The sequence below is a fragment of the Amphiura filiformis genome, chromosome 10 (assembly GCF_039555335.1).
Source record: "Amphiura filiformis chromosome 10, Afil_fr2py, whole genome shotgun sequence".
Taxonomy (NCBI): Eukaryota; Metazoa; Echinodermata; class Ophiuroidea; order Amphilepidida; family Amphiuridae; genus Amphiura; species Amphiura filiformis.
In genome coordinates this window covers 38,382,935-38,410,214 of record NC_092637.1, presented here as the reverse complement: position 1 = coordinate 38,410,214, position 27,280 = coordinate 38,382,935, and the positions used below count along the sequence as shown (strand labels likewise).

Here is a 27,280-nt window from a genome sequence, read left to right as displayed (position 1 = left end):
AAAAACGTGCTCGGATAGGTAGTTTTCCACATCTTTTCCACATTTCGCCTTGCTATAAAATTGTAAAATTATAAAATCTGTTGACCTAGTGACGAAAATTGTTTTTAGGGGGAAGTATTACCTTTCCTTTAATAAAAAAAAAGCTATAAGCTCCACAGCTCTTACATTGCTATGTACTTAACCGTGTAGTGTAATCAAAGACTGTGCGGAGACAATTCACTGCTTGCTTGAGAGCTCTTGGACGAAAATGTGTGCTCAGGTGTATCGAGTATAGAAACCTTTCCATATGCATTTACATTAATAATATAGTCAAGTTTCAGTGACTGATGCGATTGGAATATATGATATTAGGATATCTGTTATAGGGTCTGCATTTGGAGTACTTGTACCAGCCCTAGTCCAAGTTGAGATGAAGATTTCTCACTTTAAAATTAAAATAAATAAGTGTTATTCTTTATTATTGTCATCTAGTGTTTGAAGTAGTATTTATTACCACTATTTTAAAGCCATTATGTAAGATCTGTTCAAATGTATTTGGTTAATATTTGTCAATCCTGATTTTTGGCATATTTGTAATGTAAACACAATTTCTAAATTTCATCTAGGGATGAAATCAAAACTCGACCACCGCGGCCGCCGGCGGTTGCCGGCGGTTGAACCACACTCCATTGTTTAGAACAATATAATCGGCTCCAACCGGACGGAAACGCCCGGAACCGGCGGTTGACCGCCGGTCGAGTTTTGATTTCATCCCTTAATTGGAATCACCTAGATTTGTTGTAGTAGGACAACAATACAATTTTGAATTAATGTCGTTTACATCCCCGTAGAGCACCAAGGTTGATCAAATATAATAAGTCGGGTTTCTTCGAATGGACAATTAATTTTCCTGACAAATGTTGCTAATATTTTTTACGTATTTTTGGCAAAGAATAACAAAATTTAATTTTGAAATTTCACTGCTTAATTTCATGAGTGAATTCATTATTTTCAATGAAAAAAAACTATTTGTTTTGGTTACGGGTCAGGTGAGTTAGTAAGCCGGATGGTTATATACTCGATAACAAACAATTATTATGCAAATAAGAAATATATTGAGCAATTAGAGCGACTTAATAAAAAGTATTCTGATTCCTTTATAAAGATGGTGTGGTCGACGAACACCCATGTTGGATGCGGTGCAGCATTTTGCCCTACAGTTGTAGGTAGCGTATGGATGGCGGAAACCTTCAAAATACGCCTAAGAATACGCCTAAGAATACGCCTAAGAATACGCCTAAGATGCATTCTTAGGCGTCTAAGATGCAATCTTAGGCGTCTAAGAATTTCGCGGTAGACTTAAATCAACGAATCACAGTACCAGAAATCCCAAACAACCAATCATCTTAGGCGTATTCAATTATTGACCAATGAAATCTTAGACGCCTAAGATTTTACACGCCTAAGAATTCTTACACGTCTAAGATTGACCATTTGACCGTGACTAGTGATGGACGGTATCGCAAATTCGATCAAAACGTACGACGGACGCTTTGCGTTAGAGAATACTTCGGCTGGGTGGTGTGTTGTTGTTGTTGATGATGATGATGATGATAGTGATGATGATGATGATGATGAAGATGATGATGATGATGATGATGATGACGATGATTGATAATACAAATGATGTCAGATGATTATTAGAGTCGTGGTGGTGATGATGATGTCAGTGATGAGGGATTTAGTTTTATTTAGTATGAAATCTTCACCCCCCGCACCCACCTAGTCAATGTTGTTTTGATACTGAGATAGGAACGGACTATAGTATTGGCTCCAACATTGATTGGGGGGAGGAGGGGGTTGCAAGCAATATGAAACATTAATGTTTGCCACTCATATTACTTGTAATGTTTAAACAAAGAGCACGTGTCTATGGTGTCAACTATACATGTACCCTTCTCATTTTTCATGTATATGTTTTTTCTTAAAGGCCGATATTGGAATGTCATCTTTCCCTGGGTAAGATCTGACACCAGGCCAGCCCATGGCCAGAGGGTAACATGAGTAGGTTTGTTTCACCTTGAAGGCAATGATAGTCTTGCAAATATGGGCTAACTTTCCCCTAGGCCATCCAATATGCCATATACAGTAGGACTACAACTGGTATCTATGGTCAGTTTATACTCCTATTTTCCACATCTGTTATTTTAATATGCTCCTTTAACTCGTGTGCTATGACTGAGCCAAAAGGACATCATCTCCAAATACACAGTTAAGAGACCTCGATGCCTCCATTCATCAAGATAGTTAACCTGACGGTGTAGGGTATGATGCGTTTACATCCAATACGTTCAGAGGTCAAGTTATGAGTGCACACACATTATAAGGTCAACCAACTATGTCTTTATAATTCGAACAGCGTGTGACATATTTTCGCCAAGGCCCCCGGGCCAAGGCCAAATCGTCTTTTATAATTGAAGAGCTCTATAACCTGGTACAAAATGGGGCGGCGATTTGTCATTCTGCCGGATTATAATGGCACTTCTATTCGAAACTTATTCCTATAGATAACCTGAACTGAACCAGAGATGACGGGACTGATTATCCCGTGGTACTTTCGATCACTGCGCATGGTATCTGTAATACGAGCTGCTAGTAGTCTTCCAAGGTGCTTTTAAGAGCTATCACATTGGTGATACCGTCCATCACTAAAATGTCAATCTTAGACGTGTAAGAATTCTTAGGCGTGTAAAATCTTAGGCGTCTAAGATTTCATTGGTCAATAATTGAATACGCCTTAGATGATTGGTTGTTTGGGATTTCTGGTCCTGTGATTCGTTGATTTAAGTCTACCGCGAAATTCTTAGACGCCTAAGATGCCTAAGATTGCATCTTAGACGCCTAAGAATGCATCTTAGACGTCTAAGATTGCATCTTAGACGTCTAAGGTTAGGCGTATTCTTAGGCGTATTCTTAGGCGTATTTTGAAGGTTTCCGCCATCCATAGTAGCGAGGGTAAGACGTACAACAATTGGTGGATCGTGATTTGTAATTATAAACCAGGGTAAGTATGTTCAGTGCGTTGTACACTTAAAGGCCCATTCAGTGATTTGCTGATCCGGACGATCGTAAAAATCATCAAAATTCAGATTTTGGTACTTTTGTCATTGTCATAAATGTGTTAGCATAGCCTATTAGTGGTTCAGCCGAAAGCCAGGTATTTAAGACAAAAATATAGAATTTGTATGGATCTGTAATTTAGATACTGACAATATCTAAATTAGTTACATGTATTTGAATGGGGCTTCAACTTCGTCAATACTGTTGTTTTCTTTGTTTTTTGCCAAATTTTTCATTTCAAAACTACCAAATGACAATTTGAATGACTTATCCTTCACTTTTAAGCAATTTATAAACAATTTTAATTTTTTTACACTTTCGCTGGGATCACTGAATGGGTCTTTAAAGGATTAAGGTACCAGCTATTTCGCCCCTGTATATCATAAACAAACAAAGATAAATATCAGCATCTTTTAGCTCAAATTTATGACCTCATGCGTTGAAATGATTAGAACACAAACGTGCTACTTTTGATTTCGTTTCTTTTGCAGGTGTTAGATCACCATTTCTTTTCCTCAAACAATTTCAACAAATGAGGTCATAAATGCAGTTGATTAGCGCCAGGAAGCCGCTCTTACTTTACTTGATTTTTCGGCTGCGTTAGATTTGATCGATCATTACATCATGCTGCAGAGACTGCGTTAGCGCTATGGTATTAAAGGCACTGCTTTTAAATTATGTCATCCTATCTCAAGGGCCTTACTCAGTGCATTGATGTTTATGATGACACCTCGGATGAATTCTTACTTCATGAGGGTGTACCTGAGGGATCCATATTGGGTCCACTCATATTTACCATGTATACTGCCCCACTAGGTGACATCATTTCATCCTATGGGTTGAGTTACATGATTCATGCTGATGACACACAGTTGTATAATAGTTCTTGATCCATCCAAGCGTAGTGAGAGTATTGATATTGAACAGTGTGTTTCAGATATTAAGGCATGGGCAGTTACCAATAAGCTAATGCTGAATGATTCAAAACCTGAGGTTATTCATCTGTCATCTCAATTTGTCAAGACCCTGCCACTACCACCACTTACCATTGGTAATGCAGCTATAGATCCGTCGACCTCAGCCCGAGATCTTGGTGTTGTGATTGATAGTGCACTTAAGGATGCACACAGGATCATTGAAGTGTTACATGGCCAAAATTGAGTTTTCATCACTAATGTCATCTTCAAACCGTATTTTATCTTGTCATTAATAGATTTTACAGAAATCTTAAAATTTGAACCATAAGAAAAGCTATTTTAAAGACCCTTTTTCATTAAAAATTCGTCAAAATGCGAAAGCAAATAAATCATTGTTTTCCCGCAATAGATCGCGTTCTCGTAACGCGTACTGCGGCGTACAGCTAGCAAAGACACGCACACATGGTAAACTGGATGGGTGAGGTGATTGCTGATTGAGGCGCTGGAGTCGCCAATCGCAATCACTGCCGTATTTTATCGTATTGATCTCTTCCAAGGTAGGTAAAGCTTGCACCATTGCATTGCGAAACTGCTGGCCGACAGACCACCACCGTCCGAGTCCCCGACGGGGCCTCCCCGTCCCAGAATCAGTAGGCCTACTCGATAAATTTCGCCAAAAAGTGCTGATATAGCCTAGTGGTATAAATTAGGCCTATATTTCTTTTATATGGACATAATAGTGAATTTTTTGTTTGTTTTTGTTTTGTTTTTCAAGTTTCATTCTGAACTTAAAAGATGAAATTTATCTGTAAGAAGTATATAGTTACCCGTAAGAAGCCCTGTAATGATGACGCAATCTGGTAGATACGATAGAAAACGTAGGCCCTAAATATTTTGCTAGTAGGCTAGAATTAGCCCGTATAGTACATCATTAGGCTTATTATTTTATGTTTAAAAATTTGTTTTATTTCATTCATTCATTCATTCATTCATTCCATTATTTGATTTACCAAGTTGCTGTAGTTGGACAAGAATAGGCCTATTATATTAGCTTATATTTTATGCAGTCCCAGCCTTGGTTCGGGGGCCTCTGCGGTCGTTCAGTCTCGTCTTAATTTTGAAGACCATAAAAAATAGGCAAGCAGTTACTACCGGTAGGCCTATATTAGATACCTAAGGCCCTGAATAATGTTTCAAAGTGTTATTAAAACACGGATTTAAGCATGTTCTCTACTCCTGATTGACCATTAACGCAATGTCAAAAACGTTGACATTTCAATACATCATATCGACCATCTAGGCATAGGCCTACAAATCTATGTCAAAAATGTCGATAATAGCGAGCACGCGTTTATGAAAGCATTTTCATGAATGTAATGCTAAATAATAATTTCAAACGAGAAATATAATCAAAAACGCAAATTCGTGCTTTTTTCATAACCCATTTTAACTACATTTCCATTAGTAGGCCTATTAGGTCTACCATATGCCATGATTGCGATAAAAGCTTTTGGTTTTACAACACTTTTTGCGAATGTTTTGGCCGAATGCCTTTTTATTTGCAATGTTTGTCTGGCTTTCAACTTTCACGTTTATAATGTTTTCTGCATACTTTAAAAGGTAAACTGCTTTAAAGCATTTTTCGTGAATGTTTTCATGCAGTGTTTTAAAACGCTTTTTAGGCCCTATAGCATGATGCCTGTATACTGCATAAACCACAATCTAATTTAAAGCCATAAGTGTTCCGTTTTCTACTTTTGAAATTCGGTTTTGTTAGGCTATGTCAATTTCCGTGTTTTTCAGTTTTCTTGTGACATCTCCGTGTTTGCCCGTTTAACACATATATATAGGCCTACTTTTTGTCCGTTTTACAAGAAGTTTATTCAAGACATATTACAACTTTTACCCCACTTTTTACACGTTTATTTGATTGAAAACAACAACAGACACACTTTTTTTGTTGTTGTTGTATTTTATTCACTTTTTATGCGGTACAAAATATTTTACAACTTTATTGTGGCTTTAGGCCTATAATAGGCCTATGACTTTTGTATGTGTTTGATATTCCGTAAAAAGTTAAAAATAAAATATGATAACAACAAACAATTACAATAACAATTTATTACTTGGGATTCCTGTGGTGTAGGCCTAGCTATAACGGGCGTTAAAATGCATATCTTTGGCGCGGACGGGCTGCTGTGGTGCCTCTCAAGCACCAACTAAAAAGAAAAAAGCAACGAGTAGTAGGCCTAACAACATCAAAAATGCAATAAAATAATTGCTTGTCAGTTATTATGCTAATTTTAATGTTCGGAAGTCCGCAAATTTTAATACCTAACAGAGCATGATCTTTTTTTTTATACGGAACAGGACAAAATTGTGCTTAAATAATCATGGTTTCGTTCGCGGCAACACGACCATGCACTGTGCAACTTATTCGCGTAACCTGTCTGTCTGTCCGCGCGCCCTGTCGCTCCTCAAACGCCGACGCGACGCCGCGGCATTGCCGGAAGCTTTGCTGCACCATGGAAACAAGACTGCAGTAAATAAAATGGCTACAACATGTGGATAAACATCTGCCGAATGTGCACGGATAATTTTGTCATATTGTATATTTTACCTTCTAAATCACCAAAAAAATGCCAATCTGCTGCAGTTGGACGCCCCTTCTCATTTTCTAACTTGACCAAACGTCACAAGTCACCAGATTGTATATTTATGGAATAATCTTCAAAAATGGACCTAAAATCCGCTGTATTTTTCTAAATCGCGATTTTCGGCAAGTTCACTTTTGACCACTTTTAACCATTTTTGGTCCGCCATAGCGTCTAAATGAAGCATCGCTGAGGTAAGTTTTTTAAGTCAAACGTTTAGATATGGCCAAAATCTAGATAGTGTTTTTTCATTTTTTTAAATTAGGGCCTAGAACTTTTTTTATCACCCATGATTCAAACATTTGAACACGGGTCACACGTTTTTACTGATTTTTTGCCTATATTTTAAAAACTAAGCAAAATTTCGAAAAAATAAAAAAACACTTTCTAGATTTATTTGTCTAAATTAATAAAATTCATGTTTTACAGTTTTTGATTTTCAAATAATTTTTTTATGGCGGACCAAAAATTTTGGTCAAAAAAGCCGTTTTTTTGGATTTTCTAGAAAATTGTACTTTTTGACCCAAAACTGACATCTTAAATGGATTTATGAGCTCATTTCCGTTCAAAAAATGTATACTTTTATATAATTTACATAAATAGTTTTCGAGTTATGAGGTGAATAATAATGGATAATTAGTGATCCTGTGTGCCTCCTTAACATGAAAAAGCATGTGAAAGCTTTAGCAAGATTTGTAGGATCTGCAAGTATCTTCCAAAACATGGGATCGCCAAATTACAGCGCATTCAGAATTCTGCTGCGCGCCTGGTCTCTCGTGTAAAATATCGTGACCACATGAAGCCAGTATACGATCTCCACTGGCTTTCATTATTGAGCAGCGTATCGTGTACGATTTGTTCCTGATTACTTTAAAGGCCTTGCATGATCTTGCCCCGCTGTATTTAAAATAATCGGTTAATACATATCAATCCACCCGTTCACTACTTTCTGCTACTTTCTGAATTTGGTGGGTGTCCCAAAGTGCAATACAAAGTTTTATGGTGAGAGAGCTTTTTGTAATGCAGCTCCAGTCCTGTGGAATAACTTGCCTATACAAATAGATTTTCAGATTCCATCAATCATTTTAAGAGTACCGTAGAATTTCTTCTGCCTTCTTCAAGCATATCCCGGAAGCATATATGCCTCTAAACGAGGTATTTTTTTGACGAAGGAGACGAAAGGCAAATACCCTCCACAAACATTGGTCTTACAATAATACATGTTTGTACAACCGCCTATATCAATAATATAGTTGTTCAAACTCCAACTAATATTTTTTTGGAGAATGTCTGTCTCTCGTCTCTTTTATCGAAAAGAGGCATATGCTTGTAGTCAAGGTATTACGGTATTTTAAAAACACACCATTTAAAAGATGCATTTAGTGATATCTTAAACTTTTCAATTTTTACTTTACCTTTTAACCTATTCTCATCTCTTATCTCGGTATCGGTTGTATATTATTTGATATACACCAGGCACAAAAAGAAACTCGTCAGTTATATTCATCTTTGCTGCGCGGTTGTTTGATGTATATAGAATTGGCTTCATTATTAACTAAATGCAAACTATAGATGGCGCTATTTATCCTAAATCATATTTCTTTATTTGCAAAGGGTAGGTGATTAATACTGCCATTAAAACACCTGGAATAGGTGACACAAGCAACAAGGAAATTTTATAAACATATTTTGTCAAACAATAAAAGGAATTAATTGCATTAAAAGTTTGAAAGAGTAATTTCCAGTAACTAAATAGCGCCGCCAATTTTGTCATTAATAGATACATTTTATATCCAAAAAAAGCTTTACAAATGCTATAAAAGTGAATCATTTTGTAAAAGAGGGGAAATTAAAGTTGAGAATGACTCAAAAGCATCTGTATGCATTAGCATGATATCACTTATAGCTGTTTAAGCCTAAATTTTGGTTGTACATGATGTTTTGTTTGAAAAACTAATAAATGATCCCATCAAACAACCGTGGCTGTTCAATATCTTGATTATTTTGGATTATTCTAAAATATACATTTGACACCCTGTTCGTGAAAAACGAACAAGAATTGACCAAGATATGCGCCTCCAAAGCCTCAAACCCCAAAATCAAAAGTTGCATTTTCAACGATTTTCAATGGGAACGCATCGTTGTATTGCACACAAGCACCACGGGCCAATCAATAGAGCACACAGTGTAACAGGCACAATTGAATCGTTAAAATTGCAACTTTTCATTTTGGGGTTTGAGAGTTTGGAGGCGCAAATCTTGGTCAATTCTTGCTCAATGTTCACGAACAGGGTGTCAAATGAGACAGAAAAGTCCAATTAACAAAATGTATATTTCAGAATAATCCAAAATTATCAAGTTATTGAACAGCAAGTGTGAATATAACTGACGAGTTTCTTTTTGTGCCTGGTGTAGTTGAAATATATTTGTGTAATTAATCATCATATTACTTTATGAACAAACAAGGTTAAAAAGCACACACAAAACCCAGGACATGGCCAACATGCCAGTGCAAAACAACAGCATGGACCAATGCAGGGAAAACGAAGCAAAAACAAACAATTACATACAAGAAATGCATAAAAATCATTTAAAAGATCCAACAAACATGATTAAACAATGTTCAATTTGAGGTACAGTTTTGGTGTTTTTAACATATTCTAAATTTTGTATGTAAGAAATAAATATTATTATTATTATTATTAAATCAGAGCTAACGAGTATACATGTATTAAATTTGAAATATTTGTGTTTGTTAGAATATAAAGGGGTGAACATAACTGGTACCTTAATTATTTTGTGCACTGTATATGGCTCAAAGAGATTAGAGCCAAAGACACATCACATAGAGTCGCTTATAGGGGGCAAACTAGTGTACCTCCAGATTATTCCGCTATGCGCCCGTTACACTTAAATTGTGCGATTATTTGCGTTGTGTGAAGAATGCGTCGTACTGATAATTCACGAAGAAAAAAGGTTGTTCTACGGGTGGAGGGGCCTTTCAAGTAGGATCGGTCGGGCTAATTTTTTGGGTGGTTGGTGCAACCCCTGTCACCCCGGTGTCGCCATTCCTGGCATGTGGGGAAGACATGGAACATGCAGAAATGACCCTTGTAGTAGAAGCCCGATATCGCCGAGGGCGAGGTTATTGATATGTTCAAAACTCATATTCACCACAATGTATAAGTGTGATATGACCAACATAATTGTTGGAATTCCCGCAAGGGGATGGGGGTGTGCGTTTTTGTGTAAGGAGGGATGTGTGAGTATGGTGTGTACTACCACAGAGAAGTAAATAAATAAATAAATAATAAGGGGAACTGAAATATCACAAATAATAATGTAATTTAGTTTTCATTGAAAGTGAATGACGTCAAACTGGTTCCAACATTTAGGGGCAATTACGGGGGAAGACCATACACGAAGGGACCAAGCTGTGAAGGATGTGGGCCTGAAGCGAGTTGGTGCTTTGAAAACAAATGCAGTAAGTATATTTCAATAAAATTCAGTTGACATAAATCGGTCACTCTCGATATCATTTGGGTTTATACATGTATTTATAACGTTTTGTCGTCGCAGCAAAAGTTATTTATATATTAGTCCGTCGATTCCCCGTAGATACTTACGCATGCCCTACGAGAAATTTCAACCATATGCAAATTCGACTAAAATTTCAATCGGATTCTGATCCCGAGATTTTATTAAAAATCATAGATTATTTCATAAAATACAGTACCTAAAGTTTATAGTTATTGCAAGTTATCAGTCCATTAAAGCATTGGTGTAGAAAGATGAATTATTAAATAAAATCAAGGACTTCCTTTTTAGAAAATGCTATAATATTGCTTGATAATAAATTTAGTAATCACTCTCAGACATTGTGCCCTTTTTTTAATTTCGTAGGGTCTTTGAGTTAATTATAGTGCATTACAATCGTACTTCTGTAATAGAGTCAACCGAAGGAAAACTTTCTTCCTAACATTGTCAGATAGCACCAATGTTTTTTCTGATATTGAACGGTGTATAGCAAATAAAGACATTTATTTTACTTTGTGAACATTTCAGGAAATTGTAAACAAGACGGCATCACATGCGGTAAGAATGTATTAAATTTGTATTTTAAATAAATTAACTCCTTTTATATGATTCCAAAAAAATGTTTTGAAATGTACTCGCTTTAATAGTTTTTTGGAGTTTTTGGTCGCCTTTTTTATATACTATTAAGGGTTTCAACGGGTTCGGCGTCGGACAACTATAGCATTTTGAAATACCACGGCTCTTTTGTGAGCAGCCATTTCTTAAGTAAAAAAGGCGATCCGCTAATATTATTGGTCAAGGGACAGCCCACAATAATACTGACGAAAGTGTGACAGTTTTATACTTGTCCGACGAAGGTCGTCGCCATGGGGGGTAGGTGGGTGTGAGGGGTGCGACACCTCCTGGTGACCCCTAAAGGAAAAAGTAAGAGAAAGGAAGAGAGAGATGGAGAAAAGGAAAGAGAGAGGGAGGAATTTGCTCGTCTACACCAATGTCAATCTGATAGTATGCTCCCTATTTGCCCCCCCAAATCAAAATTTGGCTGCTTGAGTGCACATGTTTTCCTCACAGTGAGTATTAAAATGCCAAATTGCCGCCGTGCGCATTTCTCTTTAAAGCCATTCTGTGAGTAGATTTGCGAGACGTCACCTTTGAGTTTCCCTTTTTCACCTCAAACTTGAACAAAAATCTCAAAAATGAGAGTTATAATTCCACCCTTTTTATATGTAAATCACAAATATGAGTGCTAGAACAGTTTCTCTGATGCCTGGAAAAGCATCATCAAACCTCGTAAGCTGAATCAAAATACCGGGACTAAATTAACCAAAAGTTGTAAAAGGCCTATGCATCTTCATTTGACACGATTTTAGGACACAACTGCCCCTTGAGAAAATGGTCTAGCGACGGCCCTGCGACGAACTCTAAATCTATGTCAATTTGGTTTTTTTTTACGGGATTTAAAACTTTTTAGTCAAGCTCTACCTGTTAGAACTTGCAATGATTTGGTGAATTAAAATATTTTTTGGTTAAAAGAACTTTTATACAACCAGTCAAACACACGTTTCCTGATACTGCTTCTTCTCAGATTGTTCCATTAAGTGTCACCATTGTGGCACACCGACTGAGAATGACTGCACATGTTCTTGTCAGAAAGGATGGTTTGGGACATTTTGTGAGGGTAAGTAGGCTTATTATGCTTAATCATGCTTATCAGTCCGGTCCGACTGCCTGATCAGGAAATACTGCCGAATCAGGCAGCATGTTGCCTGCGCAGGCAACATAGTATCCCACAATGCAATGCTCTATTTCAAATAGAGCATCTTTTAATATACCATTATTTCTTGATTTAGAGTAAAGAAGTAGGTAAGATACATAAAATTATCACTGGATGTACAATCAGTAGTATTTTTTCATCAATTTTAGTTAAAATAAAGGTAATTTGCATATTTAAATCAATTTTTTTAAAACCGTTAGAAATTGTTTTGTTATTTCAATTATTTTCCTCCCGGTGGAATTTTTTTTCGCCCAGTGAAAAATTGTCAACTTACATGTAGCTCATGTGTGTCAAAGTAAAATTTCCATCGATCTTATATAAAATCACCATGAACAATTTAGTCCTTAGTCTGTCAAATTCGGAAGGGTTACCAAAGCCTGTGTTGCCTGCGCAGGCAACATGCTGCCTGACTCAACAGTATTTCCTGATCAGGCAGTCGGACCAGACTGCTTATAAAGATCTTAAATGGTTCAATTTAAGGTTGGTCTTAACCCTGAATTTATGGACACTTTTGGACCTCATAACAGCTTAATTGTTGGTCTAAAGTATATAAAAGTATACATATTTAGAATGGCAAAGACTTGATAAATTCATCTTAAATTCATAAGTCTTTGCCGTTCTAAATATATATACTTTTTATATACTTTAGACCAACAATTTAGCTGTTATGAGGCCCGTAAGTTTCCATAATTCCATGGTTAAGACCAACCTTAATCAAGTGTTTATATCATAAAGATTGAAATTGCTAATTGGAGTATACTCGGGATGTCATGGATATAGATTGGGCTCCCGGGCTCGTATGAATTGGTGCTAAGTTTAGCGAAAGTAACTGCAACACTACTTGTTTATTTCGCTTACCGGGAGAGGTTTCGAGGAATTCCTCGTCGCCGATATAGCTAGCTCTGACGTTTTCTTGGAAACGGCTAGAGACTAACCAGATCAGGTGAGATCACACTAGTTGACGTCGCACAACCTGTTCAAACCCATCGGTACCAGGGCATGACTTTTCTGCTTTCGTGGTGCAAAGAGAAGGCCGAACAGCTACGCCAATTAAAAAAAAAATTCTAGAAGATACATTCTATGGTGTTAAAAACATTTCACATATTTGTACTGCAGGGACATTGGGCGACAGATACGAGTTTCAGAGCACTATATTTTAGTGCTCCAGAAGTATGTGTTGACAGTACCTCAATTTTGCCACATTATGATTTAGGCCCAACAATAATTCTTGCAATATTCATTTGTCATATTTATGACGAAAGATAAAACAGGATAGGCCCAGCAAACACAAAACGTTTTCGATATCATTCGCCAAAGGTTAGAAAAGGTTGTCAAAGAAATAAAACAAGTTTAAATGTTGGGTTATATAAAGGGTATATGAAGGGTATAAAACGTTTTCATAACATTTAAAAACATTTTGATAACCTCCTGCAAATATTCTAATAGAATGTTATTTAAGTGTTGACAAAATATTGGCAAAAAGTGTTTGCACAAAATATAATTTACAATAACATTTTTAAAACATTTTAAAAATAGTTTTGTAGTGTGTTTTCATACATAACGTTTTAAAACGTTTTTATGACCCGACATTTTAAAAATTATTAATACGTTTTTACCAAAACCAACAATCTAAAATATAACCTGTTTAAAAAGTTTTTTTTAAACGTTTTTTGTGTTAGCTGGGAGCTTTCTAGTTAACTCAAACTAAGAGCATTATATAAAGAATGTCATAGTATACAAATATTGACTACTATCTTCTTCTTAGCGTGTCCAAGCGCAGAGCAGAATCGTTGAATTCAGCTAGGTCCTCATGTGTGCAGTGTTGCCCCATCTGTGGACACATCAACAGGTGTTCCATAGTCTGTGGAACCGTTCCACACTCACTGGTAGTGTTTTGCCCTTCTGGTAGGTAGCCCCATTTCTGCAAAGCGACCTTGCACCTTCCGACCCCTGATCTTAGTCTGTTGAGACACCGCCACTCAGGCCATGTGGAATCAGCTCCAGGTGGTAGCTGCTCACTGGGTTGCAGTCCCATAGCTGGTGAATTGGTGAATTGACTACCATGAGGGGCATGGTTAAAATTATAGGCCCAAGGTGATCTCAAAACCATGACTATGCCCCGAGGCGTACATGCCCCGAATAAAAAGCAGTCAATATTTGTTTTATATACCAAATCTTAAGATTCTTGTCATCTGTTTGGTTAAAAGCATCGATTTTGGCAAGAGAAATTAATAGTTTCAATGCGAACGGCACACAGATTACAATCTGCGATTTCTGCGTAATTATAGCGCGTGAAAACATTAACGCGTGCGTAATATCATTTTACGCTGGAAATAGTTCATTTCCATGGACCGGTCCATAGTTCATTTTGCGCGCATAGTTAATTCAATGACTGCACTTTCAACCAATCAGATGACAGAAATCTATATGAGGTATATAATTTCAAATGTTTGTCAATAATTGATAAGAATCACTTCTTTTGCAGATCAATGCATAGATGAAGAGCATGAATATTGTGAAGACTATGACTATTTTCAAGAAGAATGTCCGTATTATGCCATTATAAGAAGAAAATGTCCAGTTATGTGTGGAAAATGCGGTAAGAAACGATTTGGTCCATGGGGGCCAAAGGAGGCATTTTTGAAAATTGAGTTACTGTAATTATTACATTATACATACAATAGGCTATCATTTACTGAAAACACCAAAGCATACTTGGTTCAAAAGTTATGAAGTTTTTTGATGTCTATTTTCTTATGTATTTTATTGTTTTTTTACTCCATATTTTGACCTTTATCTCAGTTTCAAATTTGCTGCCTTTGGCCCCCATGGACCAGATCGTGTCACATGTATTATTTCCATCTGTTTTACAAAATATAGTTAGAGGTTAATAACTGCGCATCGGTTATTTAGAGGGCATTGTGAAAAATCTAAACATTTTGCCTTTGGAACCGAGGAATATCCCGAGGGGCGCAGTCCGGCGAGATATTCCGAGTATTTATATTGTTCAGACTATGACTATTTTCAAGAAGACTGTCCGTATTATGCCGTTATAAGAAGAAGATGTCCAGTTATGTGTGGACTTTGCGGTAAGAAAATGTATTATTTCCATCTGTTTTACAAAATATAGTTACAGGTTAATAACTGCGCATCGGTTATTTAGAGGGCATTGTGAAAAATCTAAACATTTTTCCTTTGGAACCGAACGATATCCCCAGAGGCGTAGTCCGGCGAGATATTCCGAGTATTTATATTGTTCAGACTATGACTATTTTCAAGAAGACTGTCAGTATTATGCCGTTATAAGAAGAAGATGTCCAGTTATTTGTGGTTTTTGCGGTAAGAAAATGTATTATTTCCATCTGTTTTACAAAATATAGTTAGAGGTTAATAACTGCGCATCGGTTATTTAGAGGGCATTCCCGAGAGATATTCCGAGTTCCAAAGGCAAAATGTTTAGATACACTATAAATCCTTAGCTGTACTTTTAAACACGTTAGGTGTTTTTTGTTATTATTATCTTCATGTACCTTTCAAGAAAAAAGGTTTCATATTTTGAAACCTATTTTCCTACACAACACCGTTACTAAGTGTTTAGGATGCGTTTAGATACAAATTCAAAGTGTGATAACTTGTAAACCAAAGAGACGGTTTGTATTTTATTTTGGACTTGCGATGTGTTCAGTTCAGTTCAGTTCAGTTCAGTTTATTTCATCCATTCAAAATACATGTTAACATAATACAGAATAATATTTTCTTGTATAAAAAGTGTGGAACATTTTAAATTATATGACAAAAGTATGAGAAACAGAGGATGAGGATGCCACCAAACGCACAGCGTGATGACGTGGCACCCTATACATAATGTTTCAATTTTACAATAAGCAAAACAAAATTTAATACATTAGGAAAAACAACGAACAAAGACAAACAAGCCTTGTAAGTAGAGAAAATACAAGATTTACCAATGCAAAATTCAAAGTATACAATGCATATTAAATAAGAAATAATTTTATAACCAGTAGGCATATCTAGAATATTAAGTCATTTTAGGCAATTTCCAAAATATTACACGAAAAAGATGTATTGTAAATGTAACAAGTATTGGATATAGGCCTACAACCTTGAAAACAAAACATGCATGCATGAGCAAATCAGAGTATTAGAATGTATTAGAATAGGTGAAATCACTTTTTTTTTTCTGAGAAGGTACATGTAGAGTCTCTGTGATATAGATAATAAATAATAACTATTTGGCAAAACGCCTTAAATGTGTTCAAAAGGTGTTACAGGTACGGATTTACAGTGTATACCTTGATTGGCTATAATTGGCTTCGCGGATATTAGTAAAATTGGTTATTATGATTGTTACATTTTTTTTTAGTAATCCCTGTTAAGCGTGTGATTTACAGTGCAAATTCCTTGTTAAGGGTCACTTCTTCATGGATTCACTTCGGATCCATGTCGATTGCCTATGTCGTGAAAACTGATGCATGTCAAAGTATGAATATTCATGGTAGGATTCTTTGTCCGCATTTCTTTTCATTGCAGTAGCCGCAACTGGAAGCGAACCGCCGTGTAATGAATGGTAAGTTTACGTGATATCAATCATGTCAAATAATGACAACTGAGATAAATGGGAACTTGGATCAAAAAAGATGCAAATAATACGTTTAGGGCAGAACTTATGGCAATTTTTTGGGAAAGAGGCAAAAACCTGTGATTGTGCATACTTTCATACAATCGCAATCACAAAGATAATAGAGTCATTGAAATTTTGGAAGTAATAGGAAAATCCTATATCAAAATAAAGAGTACAGTGTCACCTTTAACACTAAACATGCCTGGCATTTTTTCCTTCCATATTGACCTTCTTTATGAGGACTTCTTCTTCTTCTTCTTCTTTTTCACGTAAATGTTGTTCATCTAAAGCTTTTAGAATAACGTGTCGTATGTTTCCCTTTTTAAACAGATGAGATCTGACCCGTCTATGGTCTACCTAGATGAAGACGACTTCCGGATACCACGCTTAAAGATTAAATATTAAATACAATGTAATTATAGTAAATCAGCTTACGTTACAAGTCCCTTATCATTCATTATAGTAAATGATAATACATTCTTTTTTGACATATTTAGTTCCCAGAGGAAATCATTATGAGTCCCTGTGCTGATCAGTTTACTATAATCCGAGTTAAATGCCGCTTTTTTGTGTGACAAGCCGAAACCCTCCCTTAACTCTCCCTTCCCCATCACATAGGAGCAACATTATATGATTGAACATGTTCGAGGAAAGGGGAGGTGCTTATTTACATTACCCTATTGAAAGTGTCCCAACTGACAAGTAGTTTGACACACTAGTCCAAGTAAAGCAAGATTTCACTAACACCATACTTAAAGTCCCTAGAAAATCCTGCAAGGTACATATGTTAATTTGGATAAACCAAAAATGGCGAATTATGAAGAATAAGTATAGTTTGACCTGTCCGTCTTCGAAGTCCAGTTCTCGAGTTATTTATATGCACATAGGTTAATGACATGTTTTTGCCTCCACAGAGTTAAACATGGACCCATGCTCCAATTTTGATTAAAATAGTCTAAAATTGTCCCGCTTGTGAATCATTATGTTACAATAAGCTTACATTACAAAGTATAGTGACCCAACTAGTTACATTTATGACTTTGTTCAGTTTAAATGGGCCTTTACTTGATGCGTCGTATGTTGACATTTAGCAAGAGGCGTGATGTTCAGTGTATGATGGTTGAATGAAATATATCTAATTGTGTGAGGGATTTGTAACGTAATGCTTTGTTTTATTTTGATGATCGCGATCTTCAAAGGTGATGGTACATATTAATAAAATCAGCAAGAAAAAAACCTAGTATATAATTATTGTTATTCTTATTGGCACTGTGTGTGGTTTTCATTAGTTAATAATGTCGACATGAATCTCTTGTCGCTGAGATGGATTCAACACTATGATTGGTAATCATCAGTGGCGTAACCAGTGATGAGTGGCGGGTACTTACTGCCCCTCCTGTTTCCCTTCCAACAGGATACAATAGAAAATGAACTACAAAATAATACAGGGTGTCCCATAAAAAATTACCGAGTGAATAGAATTGAACGTAAGTCTAGAAATTGACATCAGAATCAACTAATTTAAAATGTATCGCATAGCCTATTTTATTGTGCATCATATACGAAGTTTTCATTTTAATCGGTTGACTGGTTGCGAAGAAATTTACGATTACATAATGCGCGCATCAATGCAGTTCATTCCAAGTTTGATCAACAGGCGCTTTTTTCATACTCGTTCATCGCTACCTTAAGTTTGTGTATCTCATTAAATTTAGTCCACATCATTTATTTTATAATCAGATGGTGTTATGTTATTCATGCTTTCACTGAAGATGAATAAAGGTTTGTCTGAGAAAACTTTGATTTCTGCAAATGGAAGCTTTCCAACTTCAATTCTTTAGGTTGTGCAAACATGCAATATTTTAACTTTCCAAAGAACAAATTGAGCCAAGAATGATAATGATTAAGTGCTTACAGCTTTACGTGTGGTTTTTGATACCATGCAACATTAATGTTGAAGTTTTAAAAGATTTAAACATTGCATTACAATTTCTTGGAAATATTCCAAAACATTAATGTGTGTGAGAAATTTTTAAGCCAGCCGGAATTCTTTATGCAATAATTCTTTATGCAACATTTATATATCAAATATTTACAAGTACCGAGCATCATTTTACATGCAAGCTTTCATTTTCAATATCGTGCCGGTCTTCAAATTAGAACAAAACCTAATTAAATGTTTTGCAACAATAATATTGTTTAAAAAGAACGAAAAGGATTTCATAGAACAAAATAATTATGAAGCGACATTGACACTAACCACTAGTGCGCATTATGTTGAATGATCTTTCTTTCAAACTTGGAATGAAGTGCATTGACGCATGTGTTATGCAATCACTAATTTCTTCGCAATCAGTCAACCGATTCCAGTAAAACTGGCGTATAATAGGCAGAATAAGATGGGCTATACGCTGATTTTTAGAGTTTTGGATTCTGATGTCTATTTCTCGACTTACATCCAAATTTATTCGCCCGGTAATTTTTTCTGGGACACCCTGTATTGTTAAGACACTCTTGATAGGGTAATGTAAACAAAACACCACTCCCCGATCAATGTTGAATCCTACGCCGCAGATAGGCCAAACTATACTTTTTCTCAATCGTTATTACCAGAGAAATCCTTTTTTTGTGGATTGAACAAAATTTGACAAAAATAAACATTGAACCATATTGATCTTGACCTATTTGGCGAATTTATCTTTGTGACGATACATCCTAGGTAGTGCTAACTATTCTTAATTTGAATTGTTGAGACCACTTTGGTTATAATCGGAGCATATTTCAGATCTATTGTTTTCTTTTACTTCATCCCGTGATACCATGATGGTTAAAACTCGTGAAAAAAAAAGAGATCAGACAGATTGCTGAAACTGCATAATTTTTAGGCCGACAAAACCCCTATTTTGTCTGTTTATAGGTCTTTATATCTTGTGCAAGACCGAATGTCCTTGATTAATAATTATATGTACATGTTCTTCAGCATGATGAAGCTCCAGTATAAGATTTATTCATGTAAAGCTTAAAGGTTTCAACAGCTCCGTCTAAAGCAGGCCATTTTTGAGCACATTTCCAAATCCCCATATCCAGCACCCTGTGTGGACTTTTAAAACTTTAAAAGTACCTATTAAAAAGAGGTTTATTTAATCAATGAATAACAGTTGAACTGATAATCCCTATTCAATCCTGTGTAAGGCAGGAAACTAATTGGTCTATTACTCAGAATAGCAATTGGCAAAAATATTAAGGTATCATTCACAAAATTGTCCATATCGTGAAAAGTATTGATGCTATTTATATAACTTTTGGTATAATTTTAGAGCTTATTGTCTAGTGCTTACATTTTTGTTCAAATCATGAAATGTCAAAAATGCGTCTTGTTCCTAGTTTTGTCAGAGCGGGTCACAAATGTGTTCTAACCCGTGATAATTAGAGCACTGTCAAAACATTACGCAGAACATAGCAACAATTCGTGACCCGTTTAAAGAGCCAGAATGTGTCCTTGATGTGTTCTAATACCGAGCTTGTTGTTGTCAGAACCAACGCACTGAATGGTCTATTGTTCTATTGTGCCCGATTTGAGCGCTGACATATTGGAAAATGTTGCCAATCAATATTCATGAGAGTGTACATTCAACATCCAATTTTCGAAATTGGGTGACTCGTGCTGTTAGTGTTAGGCCTATGTGGGGGGGGGGGGGGCTGTGTTTAGTTTCTATAATAATTATTATTAGGCCTACATTTATTTGTCATTGTCATTCCTTTCTGTTCCTTTCTCTGTACTTATTCTTTCCTTGCTAAAGTATCACTCCCTCTTCTTATCTCCCTTCCCTTCTCCACCCCCCTCTTACTTTTTTGCCCCTCTCATTCATATCATTTTCCTTACCTTTCTATTTATTTACTTCTATTTATTTATTTCTCTTCATTTCTTCCTCTTTCTCTCTTCCTCCAGTCCCCCTCTTATTCTTCATATCCCCTCCTCCACCTCTTCCTCCCTCATTCCCTCCCAAGACCTCTCACAGAAGAGCAGCCCCCCTTCAGTACGCCACTGTTTATGACATTCTCTTTCTTAAAATAAAACAAAATGTCAATTTGTGAAACAACTTTTATATAGGCCTATACCGGTATACTTATTATATGTTACATGTATACGTAGCTATTACCATACAGTACTATAGACATGCAGACATGGCAGCCTTGATGTGTAATCATTCAGCAAGCGCATTCAATTTATTTAAATGAAGCACCTAAATTCAGTGGGGTGACAACGAACTGTACATCAGCGGCTAATGTGTGCCTTTTGTGCTTACGGCTACTCAATCACACCCTTGGGTTTAATGGCAACAAAAGGTACTTTTCGTTCCAGTAGGCGCTTTCACGCGACTTTCGTTTGATCACTTATTGACAGTAGCCTTCTAGGTAAAGCGTTAATACACTGTTGGGTCAGCTTACCGATTTAATGGCGGAAGCCCTTTGTCCCAAACAAAAGGTACCTTTCGATGAATAGCTTGTCAGATTTCAAATCGGCACAAGTGAACAATGCGTTACATAATATATTGCTTCTCCATCTTTAATAGCTCCATGGTCAGAACACACTAACATACTTCCTAAACATAATCAGAACATTATGCAGAACATGTAATGGTTACTAAGATTTTCTACAACAAAGGACAAAGAATGTACCCATAGTTTCTTGTATTTGGCACAAAACCACAATCTAATTTGTACACATGTTTAATCAAATTGAAAATCCTAGGAAACAGGTGGTGTGAAATTTGGGTCAATTACTGACAAATGGGGAACGTTTGACGCATATTATCAAAGAGATAAGCTGATTAAACATATTCATCATGATCGGTATAGTAAACTCAGTCGTCAAGATTCTAACTGTCTGATCCAGAATGTTCACTTACTTCGACAAGAATCACGTCATTGGATGGGGTATGCTGAGGTCATCGGCACGGAGCAAAATATAAACACTCGCTGGATAAAGGAGGCTATAGAAATAGTAAGAAGAGGGGCACCACCATGAAAAGAGACGAAGGACAGTACCAATTATCTCACATATTTGATAAGTTTCTGAAACAGGGATCTAGAAAATCCCTTGAAGAAAAACCAACTGGCAACTCTAAGATCAGCGCTGGAACTACTTCTTGCGTCGGTTGCCAATAGCAGTCACTACCCATCAAGTGTTGATAAAACGTACATAGGTAAGTGAATATGGATCGTATACTAAGATAGACTATGCCATAGTCGATTTTTGATAAACAAAAATGTTAATTGATCATTATGAACGCATTCAGTTGAACTCGAAATTATACTGATATTATTTTATTACATCAAAATACTAGTAAATACTGGTTATGAAAAAGTTTATATAATTATATTAGTGACAGTAACAGTAAAGTAAACATAGGCTTATTGAATGCAACATATAATAATGGCACTTCAATACTGAACAGTTCTGATTTTAGAATCTACCAGTTTAATAATCGCGAAAGCCCGAGTTAAAAATCGACTATGTATATTGCATTTTTAACAGGACTTTGATCGGGGACTTAGTCCCCAACACACACTGTCAATCATACTTGTTTATCAAGTCATTTTAACCGCAAGCACAAAGTCTGTAAGTATACAGTGCACAACTTATAAGTTCCCCCTAATGCTTTTTGAAATAAATCGAAAATTATTTAACGAAATGTAAAATTGTAAAAAGCTATGAGTAACCTTATTTGTTTTACAAATCTGGGCCAATTTGTAGTGTCACACATCATTGCGTTTGGCCACAATGGTTCATTATGTAAAAAAGAGGGAGTTTTAAAAGTTGCACCTGAGTCCATAGGAGTCAATTGTCAAACAATACGGTATGTTAGGCCTGTCCATGTGTTTGTAATGGAAATAAAACTTAAAGTCTAGATGTTTAGTAGGGGATGTGTCCTCCTGCACTGTTGACAAGTGCATTGCAACGTCGCCGCATGCTGCTTATTAAATTCCGGACCCGTTGCGGGTCCATGTTGTTCCGTGACATGTTGGATTGCTCGGACTAGCTCTTGCAGTGTTGTGTTTTCATTGATAAGGTGCTCTCGGCTGATTTTTCACCTCTCCTGTCAACTGAAATTTTGTTCTCAATTTTCGAATTGCATTAGGCGCAACTCCCGTACGACGAGCAATTTCTTTCACCGGTACATTTTCATCCAGCAAACCTATTGCTCTACCGCGAAGAAATTCGGGCAAACGCGGCATTATTAAAATGTGACTTTTCACATGTGATGAACTACTGGCGATGTGGTCTATTCTCACTGCAGTACATATCCCTTCCATCTCAGACATTTATCATTAAAAAGAAAAGAATAAAACACCTGCTTTGCTTTTCAAGAAGAAGAAGAAGAAGAATACCAAAGATTAAGTTTACCCATATATAACTGCAGTACATATCCCTGCAGTACATATCCTTCCATCTCAGACATTTATCATTAAAAAGAAAAGAATAAAACACCTGCTTTGCTTTTCAAGAAGAAGAAGAAGAAGAATACCAAAGATTAAGGCTACCCATATAATTTTACAGATTTGCATTTCGTCAAATAGTTTTCGATTTATTTTAAAAAACATGTAGGGGGGAACTTATAAGTTGTGCACCCTATACAAGACGCGCTCATGCACCTTGTACACAAAGCGCCGTACAATGTTAATGGCACATGCCCGGAGGATTTAAATAACGAGATCTGGGCGACCAATCACAAACCAGATCCATTTAAAGATGCATTACATCATGGCCAATTTTAGTAGGCCAAAAATCCGACAATCTTATCCATAGACAACCATGTTAAACATGTTAACCGCAATCGAAAGTAAGTAGTCCACTTGGGAAGCCAACAAACAGAGGGAGTACGGTGACTAAAAAGATCATGTGAAAATCTATCAATTGTGCACAAATTAATTAAATGAGAGTTTTAAGAGTATGCACAATGGGCAAGTGGACTACGGAGAAGTCTAATGCTAAGATCATTGTCTATAATGAAAGATCTAAGCTTGTATTTTATTCATTTTACTAGATTTACTCCACAAGTAATTTGCATTTGTATGTGTAAAAGTACTGTAACCCTTTTTAAGTGAGCATACCGTCAGTTGCATATTGATGAATATCAATTTATACTGGTATGTTTTACCAGGGACCATACACGGTCCCTGGTTTTACCAGAAAGTAATTATGCTGTTATATTTAATTAATTTTCATTTTACTAGTTTTACTCCACAAGTAATTTGCATATTTACATTTAGGGTAATTCTCATGTGTTAAAGTATTGTAACCCTTTGTAAGTAAGAATATCATTTGCATATAGATGACTTTCACTTGTACTGGCACGTTTTACGAGAAAGTTTTTGTTATTGTTTTTATATTTGACTACGTTAGAATATCATCTACCAAAAAGTAAGATTGTTGCCTACACAGCAAAAACTGCAGAACACATGACGCGTCGACTGCCGTCGAGGTGTGGTTAAAAAGTGTTCCAAATGTGTTCCAAGGTCAAGCTAGTTGTTGTCAGAACATCTAAATAGTGGATATGCACTATTTCGTGTTTGTTGTTTCATTTTTCGCCACTAAAATAACCTTTAATCTTACCCATACCTTGCTTTGTTCCTATATTAGTAAACTTTAAAATCCCAGGAAACCGCTGGTGTGAATTTGGGTCAGTTGCTGACAAAAAGCTCGAAGCCTATTACCTTTTTAAATATCAAAACAGTACGCTTGTATTTGGATATTGTTAGCTTTACTCACAAGTAATTTTGATTTACATTTAGGGTAACTCTCATGTGTCAGTAAACAAAGATAATTAAGGCGTAGTCTCTTACAAAAAGCTTAAGTGAGTCATGGCCAGATTTGCAGCAATTTACCGCTCCAACTATAAGTAATCCAGTAAGTTCAACTTGTAGTACTTTTTAGGCAATCCTCTGTTTTAATATTATTTTGATGAAAATCAATCGCATACTTTTCTAAAAATAATGATTCACAGTAGTAGAGTATTCGATGTATTCCGTCGAATAATAAAAGACCCTAAAGTCTCGGACTGCCAATTTTTGATACTTGAAAAGTATATAATGTCAAAAACAATGACGTTACTAGAAATACATTAAAATTGTAATAATGTGCAGGTGTTCCATAAATTTGCCCAAGCTATTTAAAACACCATGATTGTTATAATACATCCGTACATAACATTCCACCTTATACCAGTTCAGGGTGGGGGGTCATTGCATTTCAACAAGGTTTTTTTTTCAATATTGGATAAAAACTTTACACTACTATAACTTTGTAAGTTAAAATGTCATTTGTATATTGATGAATATGGAAGTGAAAGTAAAAGAGGCCGTAATACCCGAGTACAATACGGGCGCAACCGCCAGAGAAAAGATGATTGCAGATTGCCAGGCATGACTCGGAAGCCAATACTTCATATGATGTTTTGCAGCCAAAGCCACAAGCCCAGCAAACACAAAACGTTTTCGACATTATTCGCAAAAGGTTAGAAAAGGTTGCCAGAAAACGTTTAAAAATGTCGGGTTATATAGAGGACTAAGGGTATAAAACGTTTTCACAACATTCAAAAACATTTGTTGATAACCTACTGCAAATTATTATAACATATTGTTATTTAAGTGTTGACAAAATATTTGGCAAAAAATGTTTGCAAAATATAGTTTACAATAACATTTTGAAAACATTAAAAAAAATATGGTTGTAGTGTGCTTTCATACAAAACGTTTTAAATTGTTTTCATGACCTTTATGTAATAAAGCAAATATAATATATAATAAGCAAAGTAGATTTACACTGTCATTCAACACAAGCATATATTGAGATATTTACCTCAATATTTCGACATGTACAAATTTCGATATTAAAAAGTTTTTACCTAAATCAAAACCCAAAATGTAACTTGTTTAAAACGTTTTTAAAACGTTTTTGTGTTTGCTGGGTCTACGACCACAAATAAATCGGCAGCCTGCTTTTAATTTGGAAAATTCCAGGTGTTTGAACTTAAGGTTACTGCCTCTTTTGAGGTTTTGAGCAAAAAAATGGGATGAATTTGCCACATTAAGTGTCAAATTTGGCCCAGAAATAATCATCGGAAAAATAAAAGCTATACCTCATCTTAAAGGTAAATGCTTATATATTATTATTTTCCCATTGTTATTTTTATAACCTTAATCAGATTTTCACTGGAAGCCTAAGACTTGGGTCCTTGCTCTCACCACTCGCTATTTTATTTTTGGACCGTTGATATCATACCATACTTCACACCGATTTCTCTACCAAATTGTAGGCATGTGTCAAACATTCCACAATTACATTCTTGCTATCAAACTTTGGTATACGAACCTCCGAAATATAATTTACAAGTTCTAGAAAACGTAAATTTTCAGTGCTCCACATTTGGTCATAAGCTTATTCATTAAAGTTCTTCTATTTTCCTTCTTGACCCATATTTTTTATTTTAAACTAGCTGCAATATATCACTGAATCCTACTTAAGCCATAGGTACAAAGTTTGTATGTCCAAACTACAGCAGTGATGAAAAATAGTAACATTTCTTTTTTTTTATCTTTCTAGCCCGTGAGGGTCTTTATTAAAGTGACACAAAAAACAACAATATACAAACATGTATATTAACAAAAACACACACAAAAATTACATCAGCCAGCAATGATTTTTACATAATATATGACAAAAACTTTTCTAAAATGGTATTATCAATACATTGGTTCCCATTTCTTGACATGAACACCATATTTATCTTTACTGAAGGCAATATTTTTCTCAACTTTTTCCATAAAGTATAACCACACCTTGAAATCAGAGAAATTCAGTTTTAATTCTTGAACTCTACACTTGTAAATGTATCTTTTTGCAAAAAGTATAATCATATTTATGAAAACCATATTTATATCATCTTTATAGCATCCAAGACAAATGTCAAAATATGTTAGCTGCACATTGATATTTACATCTTTCAGCCATTTCATAATATTGTCCCAAAACCTTGATACACTGTGACAATCCCACATTAAATGTCTCATTGTTTCCTTAGCTTTCTTACAAAATGAGCATCTGTCACTTTCAATTTTTCCAATTTTAAACAAGAATTCATTTGTTGGAAGAATCCTATGGATGAACCTAAATTGAAAATAGTGATCTTTAGTTTCAATTGTACACCTGTATGGCATTGAAAACACCTGCTTCCAGTCAACATCCATCATGCCCTCTCACAATTAAATTCAATCTCCCATTTATGCTTAGCTGTTGGGATGATTGTGCTTTGCTGACACAGCAATTGATATGCAAATGAGCAAACCTTTTTGGCAGCTCTGAGTTGGTTAATCAACTGTATCTCACGGTCTAGCATGCTAGTAGGGGTCAACTGATGTTTATAATGTTTGGAGACTGCATTAATTACACTGAAATACTTTAAAAGTTACACTTAATATTGTACTTTGCTTGAAATTCTTCATATGTCATAAAATGATTTTCAAAAATTAAGTCTCCAACAAAGTTCACACCTTTTTTACACCATGATTTATAATAAATTGTTTCTCTGTTTATCTTAACATGAGAATTATGCCATAAAATATCATCATTATTTTCAACACAAATATTTCTCAA

At 35.7% G+C, this 27,280-nt stretch overlaps 3 protein-coding genes and 1 long non-coding RNA gene across 5 annotated transcripts in view; 3 read left to right on the top strand and 1 right to left on the bottom strand.

Annotated features, from left to right (window-relative positions):
* The window catches only part of LOC140162817 (cysteine-rich venom protein TRI1-like), a 120,761-nt gene that overhangs the window by 35,481 nt on the left and 58,000 nt on the right, over positions 1-27,280 (bottom strand). The gene's annotated exons all lie outside the window — the stretch shown is intronic.
* Positions 1-27,280, top strand: part of LOC140162819 (uncharacterized) — a 123,720-nt gene that overhangs the window by 64,847 nt on the left and 31,593 nt on the right. The gene's annotated exons all lie outside the window — the stretch shown is intronic.
* On the top strand, positions 1,145-17,207 carry LOC140163265 (uncharacterized). Its single transcript, XM_072186663.1, has 8 exons — positions 1,145-1,201; positions 2,919-3,043; positions 10,066-10,154; positions 10,736-10,765; positions 11,793-11,885; positions 14,467-14,580; positions 16,533-16,569; positions 16,954-17,207. Coding segments are annotated over exons 1-8 (546 nt in total). The 3' UTR covers positions 16,955-17,207.
* Positions 21,805-27,280, top strand: part of LOC140162822 (uncharacterized) — a 33,147-nt gene continuing 27,671 nt past the window's right edge. Inside the window, exon 1 of the long non-coding RNA XR_011860356.1 lies at positions 21,805-21,830. This is a non-coding gene — a long non-coding RNA (uncharacterized lncRNA). The remainder of the gene's footprint in view (positions 21,831-27,280) is intronic.

Coding starts and splice junctions, on each gene's coding strand:
- LOC140163265 (XM_072186663.1), top strand. CDS start 1,145: ATGGTGTGGTCGACGAACACCCATGTTGGATGCGGTGCAGCATTTTGC. Junction 3,044..10,065: donor ATTTGTAATTATAAACCAGG/GTAAGTATGTTC, acceptor TCCAACATTTAG/GGGCAATTACGGGGGAAGAC. Junction 14,581..16,532: donor AGTTATGTGTGGAAAATGCG/GTAAGAAACGAT, acceptor TTTTCATTGCAG/TAGCCGCAACTGGAAGCGAA.